Consider the following 26,546-nt stretch of genomic DNA (forward strand, 5'->3'; position numbering starts at 1 on the left):
TGGGCGGGGCCGGCGCGAGAGCCCCGCCCCCGCCCCGCCCCGCCCCCACCGTCCGGGTCCCGGCCTCGAGCGCGTCCCAGGAGCCCCTGCGCAAGCGCGACTTCTGCAGCCCCTGGGGATGGGGCCGGGCGACCCCGAGGCGAGACCCGGGAGGATCCCAGCGAGAGCCGGGGGGACCGGGGGTTGGGGCGCGGCGCTCCCCAAAGACGGGAACGGGCTCCCTTAAGGGTGCCGGTCAGGGTGGGAAGAGCGCCCACAGCCCAAGCCGCGAGGGCCCCGGTTACCCCAGGAGAGTGAGATGCATAATGTAAACATGTATCTGGGGGGAAGGCGGGCAAGACCGAGGCTCTGACCACCAGGGAATTGCCACCCTGGGTGTGCATTGTCCTCAGTGGGTGGGCAGGGGTCCAGAGCTACGCCAAAGGTTCCTGGCCTGGGGGGGGGTGTCTACGCAGCACGACCACTTAGGACCCGAAGCCTCACCCCGCCTCGCCCGGGTGTGGACATTCCTAGTTCTCCATTAGTCTGGATGAAGCAATGTTAGGACTTTTAAAAAGGACATTTCACTAAAAAGAAGGGAAAAAAGTGCAACTCATACGGACAGATACATGAATCATGCCTGAATCTCTCCTCCCAAGATAACGAAAGCCTGGTGGCAGATGAACTCGAGGTGTAAGACTAGCGTTTATTGATCACCAGTGACGTGCCAGGCAGTCACCTAGGTATTTCATATGCGTCAGCTAATTTATTCCAGTGTAAGCTAAACAACTTCCTGACGTAGGTCTTATGCCCATTGTATAGAAGGAGATAATGGGGGCCAGGAGAGGGTGGGTGAGTTGCCTTTCTAAGCTCTCAAGTTCTCATGGGCAGCGGCCGGAGATTCAAACATAGGTCTAATAGCGCTGAGCTTGGACGTCCAGGCAGTCCCTCACCTCATTTAGTCTTTGCTGAGAAATCTGGGGAGCATCGGGCTAAAATGCTTTTTTTCCCTGGCCCTGGAGTTCCTCTTTTTCTAAGACTCCTTCAGCTCCCTGAAGCCCAGAGGACCATGGGTTAATATCTTCTCTCCCCATTCTTTTGCCCTTGACAGTCAGATCCTGTTTTCTCTTTTCTGAGGGAAAAGAGATGATTTTTCTGAGGCCAGGAACCTGAGGGAATGACATAGACAGTGTAAACATTGGGGCCTACGCAATGTTAGGGTCCTGGACAAATTCAGCTAAGAGATACTTATGAAAATATCTTAAGAACCCACAAGGGGCCCTTGATTCACAGGTACATCAAGCCTTATGTGTAGACTGAATCAGTAGAAGTACAACCTGCTATGTGGGGAGTGGAGTCCATGACATTTATGAGATTAAAGACTGCTGCGTATAGCAAATCCTAGAAGCCCCAGACAGTCCCCAAACTCCTCACCTAACCTTTGAGAAAATAGGGGCTCAGAGAGTGAAACGCCTTGCCAGCCAATTGGTGGACTTTGAACTTCCAGTTCAGTGATCCCTATGCTCTGCCTCTAGAGACAAGCTGGGGAGGAAGCTTGAGGTCAGCTCACCCGCCAGGAGGGGACAAAAGTTGTATTAAAAGAGGAAGTTGCCAAGTAGAGCCTGGAGCGTGTGACATGCTTATTAGTGCTTCTCTGGCCCATCAGCCAGTGCGGCTGATCAAAACCTACCACGGTCAGCAGGCCCAGCTCTCTGCTCCCGTGAAGCACTGCGCCCTCGGCTCTGCTCGGTGCCTTGGGATGTACTGGGAGAAATGTACCCAGAAGGACAAAGATGGTGAGCATAGCCCTTATTTGGGAGTTTGTTTAGAGAGAAGGTAAGCAGAGCTTGGGCCGTAATTCTCAAATTCTGACTGTCTGTCCCAGGTTGCAGTAGGAGCTCCCACTCCCACTCAGTCTGGTCGGGCGATGGATGTAGGGCGGCTGCTGTGTCATGCCCAGGGTCCCAGCTCCCCCTGCCTCCCTGCCTTTGGCCCCCATCAGGCACAGAAGATGCAAGGGAGGCACAAGCTTGAAGATGCTTTTATTGGGGAGGAGAGTCCTAAGGAGTCCTGACAAATCTAGGCACACATGATCCAGGCTTAGGATAGAGGCAATAAATAGATGGTCACTGGAGAGGGCTCCCAACACAGCAAGAGGGGGCGCCACTCGCCTAACCTCTGGACTTGCCTGTCCTCTTTGCTGTGTGAACTGGGCGTGGGGTTTGCTGCAAACTGGGCACCTGAAAGAGGAATTCTTGGGGCTCCAAAGGGTATCAGATCCTCCATCGTGCTGAGAGGCGGCCTTGGTCTTGGAGATGTCTGAGTTGGTGCCTAACGGCTTATCTGAGGAAAGGATTGAGGTGAGGCTGGTGCCAGGGAAGGGATCCCCAGAGCTCATGCTAACCCTCAGCTTGGAGCCTCCAGGCCTGCCTGAGCGCATGAAGTCAAGCCCCTGGGGGACGAGCCTGTGCCCGGTACCCACCACACTCGGCTCCACCCCAGGGCAGGACTCCTGGCTCACCCACCCACACTCCTACTGTCACTAAGGAGTACCCCACAGTTCCATTGGGCCTCAGGACCCCAAGGCGTCCTCACCCCAAGCATCCTTCTGACGGCCTCCAGCCGTGCCATGACCCGTGGGGCCTCCTGTGGACACAGCATCTCCAGCTCCCCTGGGCTCATGTAAAGCAGCTGGGTCCCCGTCAGGGACCCGAGGGTCTTCACCGTGCTGGGAAGAAAGAGAGGCTGTCAGTGGTGGGGCAAGAGGACTTGGGCTTGAGTCTTTGGGTAGAGAAAGGCCTGTTTGGGCTTGGAGGCTGGGGTTCTAGGAACATCCATGGAGTAGGGTGTCTGGAAGTGAAGGACTAAGATTCGCATTTTGGCTTAAACCAATCCTTCTGCCTTCCCCATGGCAAGGGCTCCCCACTTAGTGCTCTAACGGAGGCACGAACTCAGCCCCTCTTCTGCTGTCTAACACAGTGGAGGCGGCCTGTGGGACTGTCATATACCATGCAGGTGCCAGTGGGTGCCGTGTAGGTCAGGTGGTATGTTTGGGCTCCAGGTTTCCTTGGTTACTGTGTGAACCCTTCACTAAGGGCCTCCCAACATCCCCCTCGGGGCTGGGCACTCACACAGGGGAGAAGTTCTCTGTCTGCAGCCAGGCTGTGACCTCCTCGGGCTTGGCGCTAAGTCGAAGCATTGGAGCCTAGAATCGGGGAGCACTGGGAGTCAGAGGCCGTCTCTGCCCAGAGCCACCCACAGCCCCCATCGTCTGGGTCCCTTCTCTGGGCTGCAGTCAGATTACTTATGTCACTCCGTGGTCTGCTTTTCTGGCAGGGACCAGGCTTGGTCTCTGCTCTGGCTCCATGATTCACTTGTACTCGAGTACGTGATCATACAGATTAAATCAAACCAGGACGGCCTTCTCCACTTGTCATTGAGTCCTCCCCGCCCCTATCCTGACTCTGGCCTCAGAGCTTCAGGATAGTCTAGGAGGCAATACCCGAAGGGCTGACTGGCTTGGGGTCCTGGGCGCCTCCAACTCTAGGGGCTCCAGGATGTTGCTGGGAACGTAGCCACTCTCTCCTCTCTCATCCTTCACTAGCCACCAGCGCTTGCTGTGGTCCAGAACCTGCCGAGAGTCACCCTCAGTCACAGGCACCTCTGTCCAGCCGGCCTCCCCTCCCCCATAGGGCTTTCTCCCTCCCCAACCCTCCCCACTTTCCTTCTCCCTCTCCAGGCCACCCATCTTGGCAGCCCCGCCCCCACACCACCCACCCCAGGCTGCCTGATTTTCTAGGCTCAGGCCCCAGCCTCACCTCCAGCACATCTCCCTGGACCACAGTCAGCTCCTTTGGGTTCCTGGCTTCAAACTCATATAAGACTTGCATTCTCAGGGCTGGCTTGACAGATCTTGGGGTGAAGGGCACAGGGTTGGGGTCCCCACACTGAGAACCATGGTTGTGTGTCTCCTCTTGAGCCAAGTGTAAGGTGCTCCCTGACTTAACGCTCCTGCCCCGCCCCCACAGACAGAGTCAGGAGAATGGGCCTCAGAAATTGAGCCCTTGCTCCAGCCCCAGAGCCCCAGCTACCTCCCACCCGGAGTCTGGAGGTGACTTTTGGGTTTCCACAGAGCTTAATGACAGGTCAGTGTTAGTGGGCTGGGGGTGGGTTTTCTGCAGGCAGCAGGGGTCTAGAATGTGGCTGATTTCTGCAGACTCATCAGCTGTGGACTTTCCTCTACCTGAGCTCTTCTCTATCTGAGCTCTGGGAAATCAGAGGCAGGTATGGGCAATATCGCTAGAAGAGGGATTGGAGCTCGGGAAGGTAAAAACCTGCATTTTCACTCAAGGTGGGGAAGGCAAGTTCTTGTACACATGTGTGTCTGGCTAAAAGAGAGCCCAGAGGGTCTCTGAGATGAAGCACCCACAGATCCACAGGGTCAGCCCATCTCACCTTCCCCATAACCACATGGTCCTGACTAAGCCCCGGGCTTACCGGAGGGAAGTAGAGTCCTGGTATTCTGAGGGTGCCTATGGGGGCAGGACAGAGTGAGCGAGGGCAGGAGGTCAGCCAGCATGAAGATGGAGAGCTGGTATCAGACCACAGACCCACTTTATCTCCCACACAGCTACCTCTCATCCCCTCCCCTGCCTGCCCACCATCCAGATGTGGGTACTCAGTTGCCATGTGACCATGGTTTTGACCAAGAAGGCAGAAACTAGCCAGAGACCAGGGCTTTGAGTAGGGCTCTGTGCTAAGCTCCCCTTACCTGGTTGAGAGGTTCTGGAGGCTGCCAACCATCATAGAACGTGGGTTGGTAGGGTTGGGGCTCACTGCCTGTCCAGTTGTCCCTGGGGAGAAAAATGAGCTGAGTCCACTGTGTGCCAGGCTGTAGGATGTGGCATGTGGCATGGAGGAGTAGACTGAGCCTAGCCTCGGGGTCTCCTAGGTGATGGAGGACACAGCCCATGTGCACAGGTGAAAGGCCCCAGAACACCCACAAAGGAGCAGAGTTAGGTGTGAGCAGATCCCACAGGGCAGGGATCTGTGGCCAGCTTCACCTCTGCCCATGTTGTTCAGATACACCAACTCCATAAGAACACTCTGGGCACTTGATTGCACTGATCGGGGTTCAAATTTAAGTTGCGGGGAGAGGTGAATATTTCCGCTCCTGCACTGTCACTGAACTTGGGCCACCCCAGGTTCTCCCACACTGTACTGCAAATGACTCTCACATGACCTTGAGGGCTGCTATCCTGAGTACAGTGGAGGGCACATAGGTAGCAACTAATAATATTTATTCAATGGGATCAAATAAATTGTTCCCTTTCCTGAATCTTAAGTGGTTCCTTCTCTTTGCTCTAAAAACAAGCTCAGGTCTTCCCTTGACTGTGTTACTACTGCTTTTAAGCTGTCATTCTATTACATTCCCTTTGGCAAATTTTTTGAGAATGTGTCTACACGCCCTGCCTATACTTTCTTTCCCCCGGTTCTTCTTCCTTTTTAAATATATCTTTATTGACTTCAGAGAGAGGAAAGGAGAGGTAGAGACAGAAACATCAATGACGAGAGAATCGTCACTGATCGGCTACCTCCTGCACGCCCCGACTGGGGATCCAGCCCGCAACCCGGGCATGTGCCCTGACTGGGAACCGAATTGTGATCTCCTGGATCCTAGGTCGATACACAGCCACTGAGCCACGCCCAGCCGGGCTCCCCTGGTTCTTTCATTAGTCCTCTCAGCCTGATTTTTGCCATTACTCTATTGAAATCAGTTTTTCTAAAGTCCCGGTAGTCTCCCAATTGCCAAGTCCAATGGCCTTGTATGGTCCATATCCTTCTGGACCACAGCATTTAGCACTGTTTATAGCTTTGGGTCAGTTTGCCTAAAATCAAGCCACCTTAAATATAATGTGCCTGAAATACAACTTTTCTAGAGTTTTTGCATCCTCTTTAGTCTATTTTCTGCATTTTTGTCTTTTAATTCATTTATTCATGAATTTCTTGTTATTTTAAGAAATTAGAAAACATTTTAGGGCCCATCTGACCTAAGTTTGTATTTAAAAATGATGAACAGAGTTAGAAGGTAGAAGGAGATGGCTGGGCGTTTGGGGGAGGGAGGAAGCAGTACAGTTTTGTTAATCGCTGAACGGGTGCAGAGTTTCTGTTTGGGGTGATGGGACAATTCTGGAAATGGGTAGTGGTGATGGTCGCCCAACGTTAAGTACTTAATGCCATTGAATTATACTCTTAAAAACATGGAAATGGTAAACTACATCTTATGCATATTCTATCACAATTAAAGAGAGATTACATTGAATTATAATCTATGTCATTGGATGGGTTGGACAGCAAACCCTGTAATGAAAAGAACTCACTAGGCAAGATACTAGAGCAAGTGGCTTATATCCTGGTTGGCTTCTCTTTCTAAAATCCTCTTATCTCTAGGTTTTTATGCCTCTGCTTATTTATTTATTTTTTGTTCTTTTGAATCTCGGGAATTTCACTTTGCCTCCCTCTTTCCTTTATCTACCTACACGTAGAAGTTTCCTTTCTCTCTGGGTCAGACAGACCTTGTTCATTCAGGTCCGTTCCGGGCCGCCCGCTGGAGCGCTGACCTCTAGGTGGCGCCAACCATCATTTCTGCACTGACTGTTCTCAAACCCTCAGCCGGGGCGGGACCTCTCACCTGGGGTCGGGGCCACCCTGTCTCTCTGGAATGTTCTGATACCTCAGCCGAGCACATCCAAGCTGCTTTTATCCCCACTCCTATGGCTCTCATCGGTTTGGCCTTGTTGTCCAACTGCCCATCTCATGGTTACATGGACCTGCGATCTCACTTTTGATCTGAAACTCCTCAGCCAGTTGGTCGCCAAGTCTTACAGATGTCACATTTGCAGCATCTCTTACGTCAATAATTTTGAAACTCTGGGCCAGATGGAGACAAAGTTTTCACTTTGTCCTCGAAAATGTGAAAATATTTTAGTAGAAGGTCGCCAACTTGACTTTCTTGGGAAGAATTGTTCTTTTTTTCTGAGATAATTAATGCCTTTCCTTCCGTGGCGGGTGTTGGCAAGTGGTGGTTTTAAAAGGAAATTGTTCATACTTAGTCTAACATAGAGTTGGGAACTCCATGTAGAGCCCTCCAACTTGTTTTGAGATGTTTCTCGTTTGCTACAGTGTAGAGTTTGCCACATCCAATGTCCTGCCCTGTGCCCCCATGTGCCTGGCCTTGACTTCACTCACCGGCTGGTGGTCCAGGCCACACCCAGGCTCTTCCAGAGTTTACTGTCCGGGGGGCTTAGATAGAACTGCAGCATGTCGATGGCTTCGGGGGTGAGGAGGGGTGAGATCACTTGGGATGCTAGGTCATGCTCAGGGCACTCAGCCAGCACCTAAAGGAAGGATGGAAGGTGTCAGGAAGCCGAGGTTCCTGTAGGGCCCAGCCGGAGTGGGAAAGGGCCTGGTATCCCTGTGCCCACTTCGGCGATGCCACATTGCCTCAGGCCTGCTGCTCCTTCCCGGCTCCCCCAGAGCCCTGTTGGCATGGCTCCAACCCCAGCCTGTCTAGTCTGCAGAGGGGTGCTGTCCCCAGTGGGATGGTGTCTTGGGTTCGAGGAGGGTGTGTTGGGGTGAGGGAGGGGAAGACCCCACAGCCTCCTTCTACCCTCTGCCCGCCACCCTGGCCTCTGCTTTGTCTACACTTCAGCTTGTACCTCGTTACCACCCTGACCTCCCTCAACTCACGGAGTTCAGAGCCTGGAAGAGCATGTGCAGCAGCTCTGCGGCACTTGGTTCCTGCAGATGGAGGATCAGCCTCGCCTGGGGACACAGAGGCTGCCATCAGCACCCTCCATCCCACCCCACCCCACCCCACCCCACCCTCATCAGGGCCCCATAATTGTTCTGGGCCCTGGTTGGCAGCGTGGCAATCCCTCCAAAGCCCTGAGAGGGGGCAGAGGAGGTCCCAGGGGGGAAGCTGGAGAAGCCTGGGAGCCTATGAGACCAGAGAGGAGGGGGTGCTGGGGGTGGTGGTGGGAGGAAGGGCTGGGGAACTGGTGGGAGCCACACACCAGGAGGTTGAAGCTGTACTTGAACTTCTGGAAGCAATCGATGTACTGCGCCTGTGTCACCCCTGTGGGCGAAGGAGAGAAGGTAGCGGGTCACAGATGACTCCAGGACCCCCCCCCTCCCCTGGCCTCAGCACTCACCCCCTTGATTCTTTTTCTTTTTCTTTCCCAGTCTCTTCGTCTTCTTAACTCTGGTGCTTGCCTGGGTCTTCCTCAGGTGTCCCATGAACACTTCAATGTCCTCTAGAACGTGGTTCAGCACCTCCTGGACCACAAACAGCTCTTGGCCTTGAGTGGGCACTTAGGCCAAGCCCGGAACTCCCAGCCCTGGCCCTGCCCGAGGCTCCCCGTCCCTCCTCAGCCCAAGGCCTGCCTTGGCCGTCCTGGGACCTGGCTCCCTAGGGGAAGGGTTGGTGGGCCTCCGTTTGGCCAGGCTCAGAAATCCCAGATAATCTGTAGTTACCTCATCCCTCACTGGTTTCTCGGGGGCTGGGGACTGCCTTGGAGGAGGCTGAGCGAAGGTGTTTAGTTCTTGGGCACTGGAGTGTCGTAGCAGGGGCCTTGGGGATGGTGGTATGCCTGTAATGTAAGGGGACCATGGCATCTTTGACCTAAAACCCCTCCCACCCGCCCCCATACCCCAAACTCACTGTGCTCTGTGGCCATCCAGTGGGGCTGTTCTGGAGGATACCCCCGCTCCAGGGGGGGTGATTGCTCCTTAGGGAGTGGCCTTTCGGGAGGAGGCCCCCTCCATTTGTCCTGTCCTGGGTGAGGGGCTCCAAATCGGGGTCTGCTGGGCACATAATGAGGACACAGCCTTGACAGTGCTCTTGGGACAGAAGCTTTCCCCACACTTCTCTCCAAGTCTCCACCTGGAACCTTCCCTGACTCTACCTGGCTTCACCTGCCTACCTCCGAACCCTCTCAGGTCCCATGTCAGGATCGAGGGACAGTCTCCAGTGTCCCCTGGGCTCGGCGCCAGCCCATCTACACCTTGGATCCAGCCTGGACCCTCCCACTCCAGGCCCAGGTTCTGTGGGCTACAGGCTCCTGGGCTCCTGCCCAGGCCCGAGCTCTGAGCTCCTGCAGGTGGGCTGGGCAGAGGCTGCCTACCTGTGCTCCAGCTCCTCCTTCAGGGCCTTCTGCAGGCTGGTCCTCAGCTGCTCTGCCTGGAGGAAGCAGCAGGTAAGCAGGTTGTGTGTGTGTGTGTGTGTGTGTGTTTGGGAGAGAGTCGGGCCCCACACTCACACCCACACTCACGCTTTCCTAGACCCTGCCCCTGGCCACTCACCCCCACTTCCTGGCACTGGAAGAGCAGAGTGCTGCCGCCCTGCAGGCCTGCCTCCCGCACGGTCACGGACAGGACCGAGCTGTAGGAGCAGGAGTTGAGTACCACGTCCATGGCCTGGATGCTGTCCAGGCGGTAAGAGTCCAGCTCCTCCTGGGCCAGGTGGAGAGGTGGCTGTGAGGTCACTGAGAGCCAGGGTGGCTCCTGCTCCTGGCAGTTCCTGACCTGGGTCGCCCCAGCCCTCCAGTGGCCTGGGGCTGGAGTGTCAATGTCCCTGACCCCTCGGCCTCTGTGCCGGGTCTCTTCCAAGGCCCAGATGTGTATGGCACATGGGGAGGGGTGGCTGCTGTTTGAGGCATAGAGGGGTGGAGCTGATGCCTGCCACTTGCTTTGCCACAGCCCGGGTTAGTTATGGCCCACTGCGGGGGATGGCGCGAGTGCTGACCTTGGTCTCGATGTCCAGTAGGTGGAGCCAGCCGTCTTTGACCTGCAGGAGCAGGTTCTGGCTCCACACCCGGCCCTGTGCGTCTATCTCCTGCAGCTTCTGCACTGCGTCCTTGGGCTCCCGGACTCTCTGAGTGCCCAGCTTACAGGTCATCAGGTGCTGAGGGGAGAGGAGGAGGCCCGGGACTGGGAGCAGGTTTGGAGGGAGGTTCACGGGGAGGATCACAGGGGGTGGTGGGCAGGGGCGAAGGGCAGCAGAGGAGGAAGTCATGGCCTTCCCGTAGAGCAGCCTTCAAGGGCCGGTGTGAGGGCCAGAGCTGGCGAGGACAGGGCCCCCAGGGTGGGGTCTGACGGGCTGCTCGAGGGGGTTTAGGACTCTGGAGAAGGGACATGGCCTTTCACAGCCCAGGCCAGCTGAGGGGGCGGGATGGTGGTAGGTGTGGGCTCCAACCACGCAACAGATAAAGCCTGAACTCCTCTGGGTGGGACACAGGACCCTCAGGTTCGTCCCTGGCTTCCTTTGTGCCTTTGGGGATCCACTCGCCCAGCCTGGGCCTTGTCACTGATCTACCATTCCTGTCTCCATGCCTTTGCTCACGCTGGTCCCCATACCCCCTTCCCACTTCTGCTCATCCCGCACCTCCCAGGGCGGGGAGGGGAAGAGCCGGCCAGGCCTCTGCCCTGACTCCTGCCCAGTGAGGTCCGCAGTGGGCAGGGTCTCCACCCAGGCCCCTCCCTCAGCTGGTCTGGCAGGTTTTCTCCTCCCTCTTCCCTCCTCCCTCCTCCCTCCTCCCTCCTCCCATCCACATGCAGCCTTCCCGAGTCACAGTCTCGCCCCTCAGTCCCTCCAGGCCCTTGTCCGGGGAGTGCCATCTGCCTCCTGCCTCTGGTCCCACCGCCCTGCTCTGTGCACAGGTCCCAGCTCCTCTCCTGGAGGAGTCGCTGGCACGTTCAGGCCCCTGACGTGGTGAGCAAACGCCTTGGCATCCTGGACGTGCCCCCTCTTGCTCTCACCTGCTGGGCCTCAGGGAAGCTAGTTTCCAACCCCATGCCCACCATGAAGCCCAGGAGCCCTGGTCCCTACCAGCTGGGGGAGCCCTAGCTCTGCTGCCCTGTGTCCCTCCCTCCTTCTCCGGGACAGCCCAGAGTCTGCTGCTGCCCAGGTGTTTGCTCTCCCCACCACACCCCTCTAGTCTGTGCAGTGTTGTGTTGGTTGTGTCCATAGCCTTTCAGGCGACTTGATGTCACAGTGCCAGTATCCTCCCAGGCAGGGCCTCCAGGCAGCTCCTTTGTGCCCCACCTGCCCTGGGAGCTCAAGACCAGATGCCTCCCTTGTGGGGACCGCTGACCTCACACATTCCTTCTTCCCTGTCAGGCCACATCCTGGGCAAAGAGCAGTTCCCTGGGGACTGGTGGGTGTGTCAGGGGGTGGGTCTAGAGATAGGTGGGGGTGGCTGCACCTGCCTCCTGACCCTGCCTCCACTGCTTGGTCCTGCCTGGCTCTTAGCAGATGCTCAGTTCCTGCCTGGGGCCTCCCCTGGGCCTCCCCTGGGCCTCCCTGGTTCTTAGTCAATGCTCAGCTAGGCTGTTGGACTAGCACCCACCAGATTTGGCTGAGGCAGGACTTGTTTGAATGTCTGGTTTTGGGCAGGGTGTTGGGCACACAGGAAAATGTGGGTTGAATGGGGAAACTGGGCCCCAGGTTACTCACCTCCACCCGGTGTTGCAGGCAGGTGGGCTCCGAGGCCAGGTTGTGCACGTACTCTTTCCGGTGCACTGCACAGAAGAACCAGGTGAGACAGGCATAGGCAGGGGTGGGCCGCATGGGGAGGGGGAGAGCGGAGGGCTGGGGTCCAGGGAACTCAGAGGGAGGGCCAGGGAGAGGGGACCAGAGGGACAGCTTACTGTAAATGGCTTTGCTGCTGGGCCGGGACATGGTGACACTGCTGATGACTCCCTAGACCCTAAACTGAACCAAAGGGACAGCCGTCAGCTGGGGAGAGAAACCGCAGGGCAGAGTGGGGCAGGGTGCTGATCCTGTGACTTGTCCTCGACCCGGCCTGAGGCCTGGACCAGGCTCTCATCTCCTCAGTGAAGCCCTTCTTGACCCCCCCCCCCCACCTAGAGCACCCTCCTAATGTCACCCAGAACCTTGTCTGTTCCTTTCTAACAACAGCCGCCCAGTTAGTGCTGCGAGCCTGAGCCTGGTGCCAAGGCCCTGATGACCATTATGTCATCTAAGTCTCACCACCACCACTTGGACTTCCTTGTGCCCACTGCTGTCCTACGGACTTACTTCCATCAACTCATTTAATTCTCAAAATGTCCTTGCCTGGTGTTATTATCTGTTATTATCCCATTTGCCAGATGAGGACACTGAGGCTCAAAGAGGGTAACAGGCCCGAGGGCACAGTGCGTATTTAATAGACAATGGCCCCAGCCCTGTTTGGCTGCCACCTCCATGCTGGAGTTGTTTATATATGTGCCTCTGTCACTGGGCTGTGAGTCCCTAGGGACAGACTCGTCCTGCCCCTGCTGTCCCCCGAGTGCCTTCGTGGTGCAGAGGGACCTGGAAGATGTTCAGATGGGTGAGTGTGTGTGTGTGTGTGTGTGTGTGCACTCCCGGGTGGGACCTCATTGAGGGTGTGGGTCAAGGGCATGTGTTGTTTGAATGCGGTATCTATGCATCACGAATGGGTGTCAGTCTGGGTGTCCACGATCTGCGCGGTAACCTGTGTCATACAGGACCCCGAGTATTCTGGACAAAGTGTAAGAGAGCAGCCCACGCCCCTGTTTATGGGACTGTTATGAAAATAGTGGAGGCTCTGATGACTCAGTGTGGGGAAGTGAGTTGCTAGTAGACAGGTAAAGCTTTGTGGGGAGGCGCCGGCTCTCTGTCTGTTTGGGGTGAGGGGTGTCGGAAGCCTGCTCCCCACCCCCCAGCCAGCTGCAACATTTCCTGCTTCTACATACGGAAGAGAAAGAAGGGAAAACAAACTCTGCCACGGGCAATACTGCTCCCTGTTGCCCCCCAGCCCCAGCCCCAGCCCCAGCCCCACGCCAGGATGGTCCCCGTGAGTCCCTCTGCAGCTTCTGCTGCTCAAGATCCCGACCACAGGAGAAGGGAGGAGGCTGCTCTGGCCTGTCTTGCCCCTGGCAGGGGACAGGGGTGGTGGCAGTCTAGTTCCTCCATTTACCCCTGAGTTTAGGGGCTTGGAGTAGGGAAGGGGTGTCTGCATCACGGCCACTGGAGAAACTTCTGGAGCCCAGGCTCCCTTGCCTTCTTCCCAGCCAGCCTGCCCGCCCGCCTACCCACCCGTCCACGGCTGAGTCCCACGCCCTTCGTGGGGCTGCTTGTCCTGGCTGCACCTGGGAGTGGGCCCGAGACCCTGGCCCGGGACACCACTGAGCTGCCCCCACCACCCTGGGGTCCCCGGCAGCCATCTGGGCCCTTACCTTCCTGAGGGCCGGGTCTTACCTGGCTTCCAGTGAGGCCTGGTCCCCCGGAGGGGGCTGGTGACTGGAGCTGGTGGCAGGAGGGCAGTGTCTTCTCCTGTCTTCTCCGCTAGTGCCAGGCAGAGGCCCCGTGATGAGGTGAGCTGGGCCCAGCAGGCGGGCTGAACTCAGGCGGTGAGGCCATAAGGCAGCCACACCTGTGCTCTTTGGACTCTGGAGGGCGGGGAGGCCTCCCAGGCCTCCATCTGCCCGACACTGAAGCCTGGACCTGAGGCACTGTGTACACCCACAGGTGTCCCAAGCTTAGCCGGGGACCTCTGCTTGCCTCTGGCAGTAGGGTGTGGCTCCCCCTTCCCTCTGCCTTTTGGGTACCTCTTCTGTGGCCCCAGGTCAGCATCAGGCACTAGGACTGGGACCAGGAGGAGAGCACACCCATGGCCAAGGAGAGCCTGGCCTCTGTGGTCAGGGGACAGGCGGCTGGAGGTGCCCCCCAGGCTTCGGGAAGCTGCAGGCTGGCATGTGTGCCAGAGTGTGCATGTGCTGCATGCATGGGCGCGCAATCTTGTGTGCTCAGGCGGTGCATGGGAGCAGGACATGGATCATGTAGGAGCAGACAGGGACCGGGCACTGGGACCACCTTGGGCATTCCATGGAGGGCCAAGAGTTCCTTCGGGCAGGGCCTACCTCATTCGGCCTTTCCTCTGTTCCCTCCCCCCCAGCAAGGACCCCCCCGGATTCTTGCCCTTCTAGTCTCTTACCTCCCCACCTACCCCATGCCTTCAGACCTCTGGTTGATGCTTGGCAGCCCCTGTCCCTCTTCATGAACCTGCCCAGTCTCTGTGCTTCATTTTATTTAAAAACTCTCCTTGGCACCCAGGGTGGGCCAGGCTGCCGGCCCTCTGGGAGCTCAGTCTAACAAGGGAGTCAGGGCATAAATGCAGAAACCAAGGGAGCAAGGCAGGAGGGCGCGGGGCGGAGGGAGATGCCAGCATGGCGTGGATCTCGCGGGCAGAGGGCCAGGGCTCCAGTGGGTGTGTGGACCTGTGATGGAGGGTCCTGCGGCCTGGGAGCATAGCCTTTGTCCTTACCCCAACTTTGGCTTCCCCAGGGCCATCCCTGGAGATCTCAGCCTACTCCCCGCCCCACCCCACCCCAGCCAACACTGTCCTAGGTGACTTGGAGTCCAGGGGTTGGAGGCTGGCTAGAGGCCTTATCATCTTCGAGAGTCCATCAGGCAGCCACCTGAGGGGCCCAGGGACCAAGTAGGTGCCTGCTGGGCCAGCCCCTAGCCATGGCCTCATGGGAACCAGCCCTCATGACCTCCCTGGGTTCTGTTCTCTTGGTCTCAGCCTCTTGGTCTTTCAGCTTCTTTCAGGACAGGACAACCTGTCCCTTCATTGCCTGTCCCAGTCCCAGTCCAGTCCCAGTCCCAGTCCCAGTCCTGGCCTGAGTGCCCAGCTGAGACCTTGGTACCCTGCCCAGCTCAGGCTGGCCCACCCTTCCCACAGCCCTCTCTCTGAGTCAGTGCGAGCACAGCAGGGGACTGGGCAGGGGCTGGGGCAGGTGCACAACCCCCTGCAGAGATGCCTGTGAAACCTCAGGCTGGGAAACAAGCCTCCCCCCCCCCCCCCCAGTGCCTTGTCCCCTGCAGCACCCTGTAGGGGTGGCCCTGAGGACCTTTTGCATCCTGGGTAGGGCTGGGCCTGGGGCTTTCTCAGTGTCAGGCATTGTGGAGCTAGAGTGAAGCTCTCCAGGGAAGAGGGACAGTAGGAGGGATGGGGAGGCCAGGCCACTCACCCCGGGGGATTTGGGGTCATAATTGATACTTCTGCATAAAGAAAGCTCCAGGTGCCAGAACAATGCTTTGGGGCAAAGTCATCCTGGCTGGGGCCCAGGAGCCAGGACTCAGCTGGGAGGGGAAGGAAGTAGGGACAGAAGGCATCTTGATTGTGAGGCTCTGGAGGCTGTGGGACCTCACTCATTCACTCATTCACTCATTCACTCATTCACTCATTCACTCATTCACTCATTCACTCATTCACTCATTCACTCATTCCCTCCCTCCACAGCTACATATTGAGAGCTTCCTGTCTGCCAGGCACTATGCTAGATGCTGAGAGATGCCTTGGAACTTGGCCTGAGTTCAGTGTCTCCCTCCAAACAACCCAGCTTCTCCTCCATCATTCCCCGCTCAGCAAAGGCACCGACACCCAGCCGAGCACCCCCCGGACACCACACTGCTCCAGCCTGAGCTCAGACCCTCTGCCTGCGACTGTGGGGCAGCCTCCCGACCCCCCGGCCTCCCCTCATGTTCTTATTGGCCCTCCCTCCTCCTGCCCACGGGGCATCTCGCGGAGCTGGAAGTTTGATGGCACCTCTGTCTAGAGCCCATCACTGACGCATCAATCTATTAAAACTTTGGAGATATTTACCATTTACTGGATACATTTTTATTACCTCTAGGAAACCTAGAAGTCCCAGGAATTAGATTTCAAAGGCTTGAGAAAGAATCCTCTATAAAAACTTTAAGTGTTACATTCTCTGATAACTGGACCACTTTTGGCATCATTTTGCCCCTGAACCATGACCTCGATAAATTAGTCAGCAGTGGCCATGAAATCCTGAAGAGATGATGATTTATATTCACTCTTCCTTTTTTTTTTTTTTTTTAGTCTGTAGAGACGTGTGGAGTTTATTTAAAAGGAGAAAGAATGTCCTCTTTTGGTGGGACATTTCCAAAGAGTTATTGTACTTAAAAACTTTTCATATTAAATACTGATGCCAGCAACTCAATAACATCCCTTTTTAAGACTTGTAGGGGTCAAAATTCACACAAATGTTCCCAGATGGTAGATTTTTAAATATATATATATTTTTATTGTTGATAGTATTACAGATGTCCCCCAATTTCCCCCCTCTTTGCCCCCTCCTCCCAGCCCCTGCCCCACCCCAGGCCTTCACCTCTTATCCAAGTGCCATGAACAGCGCCCTACCCCGCACTGAGTGGAATAGGAGCTTCGTGAACTTGAGGCTTCTGCCTCTGAGTCTGGCCTTATCTCTCCCCACTCCCTGTCCCTTGAACTTTACCCTCAGGATGACTGGTGATTCCTAGTCAAGTCATGCCTCCTACCTGGGTATCTGCTGTTCTCGGCCTGGAATGCCTGACCCTTCCTTGCTCACGGGAAACACCTAAGATGCTTCATGTCTGCATGGAAGCTCTGCCTCCTCTAGAAGCTTTCCACTGCCTAGGACTGGTGGGGACTCCGGCTCTTGGCTCCCAGATGACTGGCACACATGTCCCTCCATTATGGCACGAGTCACATGTCCTCGTCAGATGAGGATCTCCGGGGGCCCAGGATAGTTGTTGCCACAGTCTAGAGAAAAGAAGGACCTATGAACAAATATATGCACTGTGGCATCCCAGGTGGGCTTTCCCAGCGCCTTCAGCCACCTCGGGGTGCAGGCGGGTGCCATCCTGGTCCCTCTGGAACAGTTTCTCAGATGCTGGCTCTGTGAGAACCCCTGGAAAGCCCGGCTGGAAACACAAAGTCCCGGACTCCACTGCGGAGGGTCCAGGAGGGAGTCTTGGAGAGTACATCTTACAGTCTCCTCGGGAGCTCTCCTGAGCGACATCCCCCAGCTGGCAATGTCCTGCCTCAAGTGTGTCGCCCAGAGGTGAGTGACCAGTGCTAGGCTGCTGCTCACCAGCTTGGACCTGAGAGGCTGTCCCTCTGGGGTTCTCCATGCTCTGCTCTGGAACTGGGCAGCAGCTGGGGCCAGGAGCCCTGGCCTCCCCAACTCTGACCCTCAGTGGATTCTGTGCCTAGAATGTTCACCCATGCACATGTCCCGGCGACAGCCTCACAGGGCTTCCAGAACAAGCCTGACCAGATGATCCTCAGCAGGCTGGAGGGGTCAGAGCTTGTGAGCAGAGCCCAGAACCCAGGCCACCAAAGACCTCAGAGAGGCCTGCCCCAGATGCCAGAACAGGCCCTCCGGAGGGGCAGCTGTGGAACACCGGTGGGGCTGCCTCTTAGCCTGTGCCTGGGATCCAGAGACCTCCAGAGAAAATGCCAGGGCTCCCCAGGTCTGCGGCCGACCACATCCAAGGAAAAGTGGACAGCCTTGGGGCCGAGGCCCTGGGTAGAGCAGAGCAGCAGCCTGGCCCTCCAGTCCTCTCAGAATGTGGCCCCCTGGGCTGGAGGGGCCCTGAGACCCCCATCCTTTCATTCCTGACTCCCTGGAAGACTCCCTAGGACAGCGTGCTCACAAACATCCAAGACGGTCCCTGTCCCGGCCGCCCAACTCTGACCCATAGAACATCCTTCCTCAGGCCAGCATTGGGCCCGCATCCCTGCAACATCTGCCCACTGGGCCCCTCTTTTAAGGCAAGCCTGCAGATATTTAGAGATAGTATCATGCTCTCCTGGAGCCGTCCAGATGATCATCAATGCCTGGACCCTTGGGTTCAAATTAAACTCTTGGAACCTTAGTTTCCTTGTTTGTGAAATGGAGACAACCTCGGCTATCACTTACTGATTGGTGGCCCTGGCCAGGTGCTGCACTAAGCACAGTGGTTTTAGTAAGAAAACTCCAGGCCGCCTGGAAAGAGGTGTGTGTCCCCTCTGCTGGACAGCCGGTGAATCGCAGGCAGGAGACCAGAAGACAAGGGGGGATCACGGTCCCAGGGAGAGGGACCTCAGAGATGGCCTGGCCCAGCTTAGTGTTTTACAGAGGGGGAAACTGAGGCCAGTTTCCTTTTAGTAATACTTCAACTGGATCTTGAGCAGAGAGAAGAGGCAAGGGCATTGCTGGAGAGGAGATAGCCTGTGTAGAGGTGGGAGGTCAGGGCACACAGGTGAGTGCGTTCAGGGGGAACAGGTGCTTTTCCTGGGGCCAGGTGTTTTGGGGAGGGAGTGATGGGAAATCAATTCGCAAAGGGCCTTTGGAACCAGGTCCTGGGGAGTTTCCTCCCAACCTGTCATTCCCAAAGAGGCCAGCAGGGGGCAGGACTGACCCGTGACTTTTTTCTTAGCCCAGGTCTGGGGTGGAGTGACCCATCTGGGAACAGGGAGGACAAACTGGCCCAGAGGGGAAAATCCAGCTGTGCACAGCTGGGGGTGGAGGTTGGCGGGGAGGGACGTGTCTTCTCCTTTCCTAAAAAGGCCAGTGTGGGAGCACTGAAGCCACCAGGTCAAGGTGACCTGATGGGACAGCCCTGGGGTAGGCACCCTTCATTCCTGGGCATACACCCCCACCTGAGTCAGCTCTCCAGCTGTGTCCCTTTGCCTTTGGTATCCCAGCCCCTCCCTCCAAGTGGAGGGAGCCCCAGCATCACTAGGTATCTGAATTGGGAACCAAATCAAATCCAGGAATGCTCAGTGAATGCCTTCCAAAGTGTTTTACAGAGGGGGAAACTGAGGCCAGTTTCCTTTTAGTAATACTTCAACTGGATCTTGAGCAGAGAGAAGAGGCAAGGGCATTGCTGGAGAGGAGTTAACCTGCGGGAGGTCAGGGCACACAAGTGAGTGTGTTCAGGGGGGAACAGGTACTTTTGGGAGGGAGTGAAACTGTCACAATTCAGTTTCCCCAATAGTGTATGAGAATAGCCATTCCCTCACACCTGCACCAACATGGGTGTTATAAAACTTTTCACTCTGCAGATTTGATAGGTGAAATGACATCTCATTAAAATTTTTAAAAAACTCTGTTAAGAGCAAGACTGAGCAGATTTTCCTATATTTGTTGGCTATTTGAGTTTCTTTTTTCCCTCCTTTTTGTGTGAGTCCCATGTTATTGGCCTTGGACCACTTATGAAGGGTTATTTATTATTCATCTTTTTCTCATTCAATTGTAGGAGCTCTTTGTATATTAAAGACATAAGCATCTCAGATCCATTGTATTATTTTCTCCACTACAAACTCCATGTTTGGAAGGATTCTGTGAAATAGTGGTTTTTCAGTTGTTGCTTTCTCCATCCGATGCTTGTATGCGACTCTCAGAATGTTTGTCAGCACAAGATGGCCAGCGTTTCTGCATTGAGTTGATGTGATTGCAGCCAGGGGCAAAGCCCTGGAATTTTCGTGTATCCCAGAAGGGCTAAACGTAGGATGTCTGTAGGTTTTTTGAAGTATTTTAAGTGGCTTGCATATTTCTCCCTTTGTTTACAGGCACTCATGCGTGTGGGTCTCTTCCCTTCCCCAAAGTTCCCGAGGCAGGACCCAGCCTGCCCCCAGGCCCCACCCAGGGGGACTGGACCAAATCCTGGGGATTGGGAGGAGATGGAGAATGGAGGCAGGCAGGGCTTCCCAGAGGCCCTGACCGCTCTGGCCTCTCCACTTTTTTTAGGGAAATCTCCCAAGAGCCACCTCCTGTTCCCTTGAGGGTGGGTGTAGGCCCTAGGACAGGATAAGAGATGGTTTGCAGAACCCCAGATTGAAGAGTGGGGAGCTAGACACCAAACGTGGGCCTGCGTGTCCTGAAAGGAATGGGAGGCTCAGATGGGATCGGGTGGCGAGCAGAGGCCCTGGGTGGGGGCAGGTGTTTTTCAGGCTTCTGGGTGCCCCCCTTCCGGGTGCTACTGTTCCCTCTTGGTTCTGGGGGGTGTGTGTGAGGTGACTCTGAGATCTCAGTGGGGGCAGGGACAGAGCCCAGGAAGGAGGCCAGAAACCTGGCAGAGCCTTGCTGCTGACTGGGAAGCCTTCAGGTCCGTTGGTTTGACTTTTATGAGACCGCCACATTCCTGGGGGTGGCAGGTGAAAGTGATTCATGGGGTTGGCTGTGGAAGCGGGAGCAGCAGGAGGCAGAGTAGGAGGAAGCTGAGAACTCGGAGTTAACACCCCAGGAGCCCCTGATTCCCAGGGCTGTGCAGGCACCAGGGGGACCAGCACCTCCGTTGAACCCAGGACTCTGCCTGGGCTGAGGTGGGGGAGTTCTTCCCACTAGTGGCCCCAGCCTTCCGAGGCCTGAGGCCTTGCCCTGTTCTCTGCCTGGTGAGTGGGCCCGAGGCTGGGAGGAGCCACAGCCAAGGCGAGGGCCAGAGGAGGCCGTCCTCCTGGGTTCTGTCCTGGAAACGTTCCTGGGCAAGTGACTTACCTATAAGCCCGAGCTTCAGCTTTAAAACAGGGCCAGGAGGTGACAAAGACAGCGCCTGGCTCTACTCCTTAAATGTTACCTCCTTGGCTGGGTCAGCGCCCCGGCCCCAGTGGCATCCTGAGGAGGTGGTGAGAGAGCACAGCCCCTTCTCCCAATGGTTTACTTTGGTCTCCGGGGAGATAATCTCCCTAAATATACAAGTGGACAGTGGCCATGAATCTGAATGGCTCGCCCACGTACAGTGACACTCAGTAGCTGTATTAGCTTCTGTTTCCTCTCTTCTGGCCCTCGTCACACCTGCCACAGCCGGTGATGACACTCGAAACTGGCAGCTGCAGGGCCAGAGCCAGGCACATGAGAAGCAGACATGGTCCTGCCAGGAGGGAGCTGGCTCTGTGGCTGGTCCCTCGGCTGCAAATGGGACCCGGCAGGACCCCCACCGGGCTGCTGTGAGGTTTATGGCACAGCCGGTGTGGCTGTGTGTGCGCACGCGGAGTAGAGTCTCCAAAAAACAACATTTGTCCCGTTTTCTTGTTTCTCTAGAGCTGGCCCAATCACGGCAGGGCCTGTTCTGGGGCTGCCCGAGCAGCGCGTGTGTGTGTTGGGTGTAGATGTGACCAAATGTAGCCCTTGATAAGGCCACAAACCTAAGGCTTCTCAATGTGTTCGGTGTGGTTTGGGGCTATTTTAATGCCTCTGCCACCCATGAAATCAAGGGCTTTGTTCAATTCATTCCCTCCAGGAATGTACTGAGCTAAGCCCAGGACACTGTGCCCTGGGTCCAGACACAGCTGTGGGTTCCAGAGACAGAGGGAGAACAGGCGTGATTCCCACGGCCCCTGAGCCACCGCCAGTGGGGCAAGCAGAGGGCAGGGGACGGCGTGGGTAGCCTAGGCACGTGGGCCCTGGTGGCGCAGAGGGCTGCCCGCTGGCTGGGATGGGCAGCAGGAGGCTTCGCTGCCACGGTTGCCTTGAGCCTACTGCTCTACCCCAAAGACCAGAAGGGCATCAGCCGGTCCCCAGGATGGGGACAGGCACTGCGAACCGAGGTCCAGTCGTGCAAGCTCCCAGAGGCACGAATGAACGTGGGAAGCTAGAGAGCTAGACCCAGGTAAATGCAGGGTGGGCAGAAGGAGGTTCACAGTTGTTCGTATGGAAAAGAATAATTAATAAATAGCTGTAAACCGACCTTTGCCCCGCCCTGTATAAAAGTCCAAAGCGACTCGTGCCCTACAGGTTGTTGAACTGGGGACCAAATGTGGGGTCGGGGAGGTGTCCTGAGGAAACCGGATTTCAGCTGAAGGGTCGGGTGTCAGCTGTGCAGAAGGCGGGGGAGAGGCGCCCATGCTCAGGGCCCCCTGGAGTGGGAGCAGCTTGGTGGCGCTGGGGGGACCAATTGGGCTGGAGCAGGCATGGCCTTGCGAAGGAACCAAATAACCATAAACCTCTATTTCCAGTCCTTTTCCTCTGACCTGGGTCCCCGAGCTTCTCTCTGCCTTCTCTGCCCCCAGGTCCATGCGGTGTGGTGAGAAATTGGGCCCGGGAGGAGGTCTCTGCCCCCTGCCTCCTCCCTGGGCCAAGGGGCAGCTGATTGGAAGCAGATGCTGTCCCCTGGGGGCTCTGCCTGGGGCGGCCAGGCTGTGGTGGGCCCAGCTCCCAACTGCTGACCTCAGACCTGCACCGCTGGTATGTCCAGGCCGCAGACTCTCTGTCAGCAAAGCCGCATCCGTCCTGCAGAGAGACGGTCACTGTGGCTGCCCACACCCCCAGCCAGTAATTTCCCTGCCACGGGGAGAAACCTGCGCTCCCGGCTGGAGGAGGGAGAGGTGCCGGTAGGTTCTTGGAAGGCATGAGGCTGGGAGAGGTCTCTGTCTCCCTTACCTGGTTCCGCGGCACACTTGGACCAGCTTAACCACAAGTGGGCCACCACTGTCCCGTGCACCCTGCGCTGGCCTCTGTGTGGAGTGCTTTATATCTTCCCACTGAATCGGGACAAACGGCTGCACGAGGTCCATACAGGTGGCCAGGTGCATGACTGAGGCTCAGGGAGGGTGCTTTGTCACACAGCTGGTAGGTGGCAGTCAGCACTGGGGTTTGAATGGCCATGACTCCAGTGGCCCTGTGCAGTGGGCCCTGGCTGTGGCTTCTGTCCTGTGCCCATTGCTCCTGAGGGCACCTAGGTCAGCTCCAGGCTGCTAAAGTCCCAGAGGCTCCTGGGGTTGGCATCTTAGCACAGGACACTGAGCTGGACATGCAGGATGGCAGAGCAGCTCTGGTGGTGGGAGCCCTCTCTCGGGCAGCCTGAGCCCTGGACACTGCTGAACTACACCCAGGGGTCCCTTCACGGAGAGGAGTTACGATTTTGATGGTAGTCTACGAATCCTCCTGGGAGCCCCTCCCTCACCCTGCCCTGTGCAGCGGCCACCTCCACTAGGTCCTGCCGTCATGCTCCCCACCCCACTGCGCTCCTGAGGGTCCCAGCGGTCCCCAGGGTTCGCCTCCCAGCACCACCCTGCCTGCCCCAGGACTGCCCCTCGCCCTCAGGCCGCCCTGGAAACGCACCCTCTCTCCTCTGCCCCACGGGCGGCCCCCTCTTCCCACAGACCCATCAGCTTCCTCACTGCCCTGGTCCCTGGTCCCTGGTCCCTGGGCCATGTCCCCTCTTCTGTGCAACCCAGCACCTCTGCCTGATCCCCTCCTTCAGATCGGTCCGTTTGCTCCCAGTCGGTCAACAAGCTTTCGCTGAGCCACCTGGTCACCCTGGGGGACTCGGGCTCTGGAGCCAGACGCTGGGGGGTGGGAATGTGTCTTCTTGTTCCCTGTGCCAGATGCTCACATCTGGTGCTCCTGGAGCATGAGGAGGAGAAGCCTCCAGAGCTGCTCTGGCTTCAACTCTACCTTCTCCCTGCTGTCTAGTTACGGAGACAAAAACATGGCAGGAGGCCACCCCGGAGACCACCCTTCTCTGGCCTGTGCCACAGGTACCTCGGTGGTCGGCCTGTGGGCAGGTGAATTGGCACTGAGGCGAACGGTCGAGGTTGGGAGCTGGGGGTGGCAGAGGTGTGTGGCTTTCTGAGGACTTTTCAGACACAGGAATAATGAGAGTGTTCGGGCTTAGGGTCCGGAAAGCAGAAGCGTGGGTCCGGGGAAGGAAAAGGGACTCAGCACCGGGAATGGCCACGTACGGGCACGAGCAAGCCGTGCGCGCGGGGAGTTACCCTGGGGCCCTCACTTTACACCCCTGGACGTGGCCTTACGGGGCTCTAGGTGTCACTATGTGGGAATAGTGCCAGCAGGCTGGGGGACTGGTCAGAGTTCCAATTCTCTTGGCTCCCTCTTTGAGAGCACGTAAGATACGGTTCTTGAGCAATCCAAAGGGAGAGGAAGCTAAGGAGGAAGGTAGTGACTTCTGTCAAGTATAGTAGGTTGAGTCTGGATGGTTTTAATTAAAATGGCAAAATCAGCCTGGCCTGTGTGGCTGAGCGGTTGAGCTTCCACTTAGGATCCAGGAGATCACAGTTTGATTCCTGGTCAGGGCCCATGCCAGGGTTTTGGGCTCCGTCCCCAGTAGGGGGCCTGCAGGAGGCAGCTGATCAATGACTCTCTCATTGATGCTTTTCTCTCTCTCTCTGAAATCAATAAAGACATTTTTAAAAAATGGCAAAATCAAAGATATGCAATAGATTGCACCCCAATCTTCCGTTGCCACTCAGAGTGGTTACTAAAACAGCAGCTCCTGTTTATTGAGAGCTCATTGTGTGCCAGCTGCTTTCATATCCATTATTCTGTTTAATCCTTGAGACAGGGTAGGTGCTTTTAATCATTTTACAGGAAATCAAGACACAGAGATTAACCAAATTGCTCAAAGTCACACAGCTAGCAAGGCTATCAACTGGGCTTATAACCCATGTTACCTCTGACTCTGAAGTCCTTCGCCCAGATCCCACCCCACAGCCATGTCCAGGGAGTCCCCGAATCTGTGGGAGCTCAGGAGATGTGGGCCTTCAGTGGGGAGCCCTGAGGTCTGGGGGCCCTGGGTCTGAGATGGTGGGGCTTCCAGCAGGTATCCCGCAGCAGCTGGGTCCAATTAGATTGTGGATGGCGGTCTTTAGAAAGCCACCTTCCCCTGGACTGCAAAGGCACAGGGTGACCACAGACAGTGAACCCTGGGGCCCCTCGGGTTCCCACTGCCTGCCCGACAGGGTTTCACAAACCCTTTGACGTTGACGGGGCAGCCTATGTGGAGAGGGCAGGAAGCCTGGGGGCCTGTGGTCTGCCGGCATTGCTCAGAGTTTCCTGGGCTGGGCTCCTCCCACGGGGGCCTGCTCAGGGCTCTGTCAGGCCAGCACCCCTCTCCTGAGGTCAGCACCCTGTGTCTTGAGGCTAGTGCACCCTGTCCTGAGGCCAGTACCTTTTGTCCTGAGGTCTTCCTTGGCCCTGTCTGGCTCTGAGAGACAAACTCCACTGACTCCAGGGTCTCTGCAGGGCCAGGAAGTTCCCATGCTCTGGGTGCTGAGCTGTGGGAGAGCTATGAGATTCTAGTGATGGCCTCAGGGTGTCTGAAGGTGCCCAGGGACCAGTACTGGGAGGTGGGACAGGCTACCTGCAGTCAGAAGACTCAGGCTCCACTGTCAGACCTGACATTGCCTAGGGTCGTGAGCTTGGTCAGTGTCACCTCCCTCATCTGTCTCACAGGGATGTGTAAAACCCTTGGCAAATGGGACATGGCTCTGCTGGTGCTGGTGACCTTAGCAGGGGCATGGCCTGACCTTGGGCCTGATCCCCGGTTCTCCCTTCTGAAAACTATGCCTGGGCTACACTTACAGGATCCCACAGAAAAGGAGAAAGGCATTCCAGGTAGAGAACAGCCTGAGCAGATGCACAATCAATCACACACACACACTCACACACTCTGAGCTCCTTGTGCCAGGAGCTGTTCTAAACACCTCACATATATATTAACTCATTTACCTTTCTTAACATCCCTATGAAGTAAGTATTAGCCTGCCCTCATTTAGTGGATGAGGCAATGGAGTCCCAGAGAGGTAAAGTAAGTTGCTTAAGGTTACACAGCCAGAAGCAGGGAGCCAAGCAGTCTGCGATGAGATCATGAGTGGAGGCAAGGATGGTGGGCCTGGAAACGATGGGGAAGACATCAGGGATGGGGCCACGTGTGCCTGGTCTACTGCTGAGGGGCCAGTGCCTAGTACAGTGCCAGGCACATAGTAGGTGCTCAAATCATATTCCTGAGTCATGAGCTCTGCAGAAGATGTGGCCAGCTTGCTTGTCTGGGACACTGAGGTTTTGCACAATAAGGGGATGCTGGAGTTGCTGGGCGGGAGGCAGGATGGGTTCAGGGCTGAAGCCTCCTAGATTGCCTCATCTCCCCCCAGGCTTGAGATCTGGTCCCTGCCTGGGCCTGTCTTGGGACAGTAGGCTCTTTTCCAATGGGCCACCAAGCAGACAGGCAGGAGGGCCACCAAGTAGACAGGCAAAAATTGTAAATAGTTCCTTACCCCTCCATGATGTCCCCTCCCCTAAATGCAGCTTCCCCTCCCTCCCCTCTGGGCCAGGCACACCCGCATGCTCCCTCCTGTGGAATGCTCTTTGCTCTCCCAGAGCTCAGGGTCTGGGGTGGGCAAGAGCTCTGGGGGGTACACGCAGCCCAGCGGGAGAATGCTTGCTGCCGGCAGAGGCTGCTGAGAGACCGGGCTGTGTGTGGGGCTGGGGCTGCGGGGCTGGTGAGAAAGGATGTTTCCTTGCTTTGTGGCACTCAGGCCCTACTCAGAATGTGGCTCTGGGCCAGGATCCCTCTGGGCAAGAAAGGATGACTCTGCAGAAACAGCATCCTGACCCCACAGGATAGCTGGAGCCACTGAGTTGGGGGCTAGTGCCAACTGGCAGGACTGCTGAATTCACGACAACCCTCCCACCCCCTTCAGCCTTCAGCCTTCAGCCCTCAGCTCCCCCTCTCCAGCCCTCCTTTAGATGCCCCTCTCTACGCAGGGTTTTCAGACTCTCAGAGTAACAGCTTACAGACAGACTTGGGAGGAGCCCGGGACTGCTGACTGTTTCCTACTCGTGGAGATGGAGTTGATAAATGGTGGGGAGGAAGCAGCCTGCTGCTGAGCCCCCAGGAGCGCAGCATGATAGAGGGAGGGGGCGCTGGGCAGCGGAGGGAGCTGGCCTGGCCGGCCCGGGGGAATTCCAGC

The 26,546-nt window shown here is 56.7% G+C and overlaps 1 protein-coding gene across 2 annotated transcripts; it reads right to left on the bottom strand.

Annotated features, from left to right (window-relative positions):
• Positions 1-2,002: 2,002 nt before the first annotated feature.
• Positions 2,003-13,356, bottom strand: EPS8L3 (EPS8 signaling adaptor L3). 2 transcript variants are annotated; one of them, XM_081122113.1, is made up of 19 exons: positions 13,262-13,356; positions 11,689-11,752; positions 11,495-11,559; positions 9,785-9,943; positions 9,343-9,492; positions 9,165-9,220; positions 8,702-8,841; positions 8,515-8,630; positions 8,193-8,316; positions 8,055-8,116; positions 7,729-7,803; positions 7,228-7,376; positions 4,751-4,832; positions 4,477-4,511; positions 3,798-3,891; positions 3,482-3,610; positions 3,111-3,184; positions 2,575-2,707; positions 2,003-2,322 (listed from the first exon to the last, which is right to left on the bottom strand). In XM_081122113.1, the coding sequence occupies exons 2-19, from the start codon at positions 11,717-11,719 to the stop codon at positions 2,311-2,313; spliced, it is 1,686 nt and encodes a 561-aa protein (XP_080978239.1). In that variant the 5' UTR covers positions 11,720-11,752; positions 13,262-13,356; the 3' UTR covers positions 2,003-2,310. The 2 variants fall into 2 exon arrangements, with proteins under 2 accessions (XP_080978239.1, XP_080978238.1); XM_081122112.1 differs by having other exon boundaries at positions 2,004-2,322; positions 3,798-3,990.
• Positions 13,357-26,546: the final 13,190 nt, after the last annotated feature.

The sequence above is a fragment of the Miniopterus schreibersii genome (assembly GCF_964146895.1).
Source record: "Miniopterus schreibersii genome assembly, chromosome: 19".
Lineage (NCBI taxonomy): Eukaryota > Metazoa > Chordata > Mammalia > Chiroptera > Miniopteridae > Miniopterus > Miniopterus schreibersii.

Coding starts and splice junctions, on each gene's coding strand:
- EPS8L3 (XM_081122112.1), bottom strand. CDS start 11,719: ATGTCCCGGCCCAGCAGCAAAGCCATTTACA. Junction 9,493..9,784: donor TACTGGACATCGAGACCAAG/GTCAGCACTCGC, acceptor CACCTGGCCCAG/GAGGAGCTGGACTCTTACCG. Junction 7,804..8,054: donor AGTACAGCTTCAACCTCCTG/GTGTGTGGCTCC, acceptor CTGTGTCCCCAG/GCGAGGCTGATCCTCCATCT.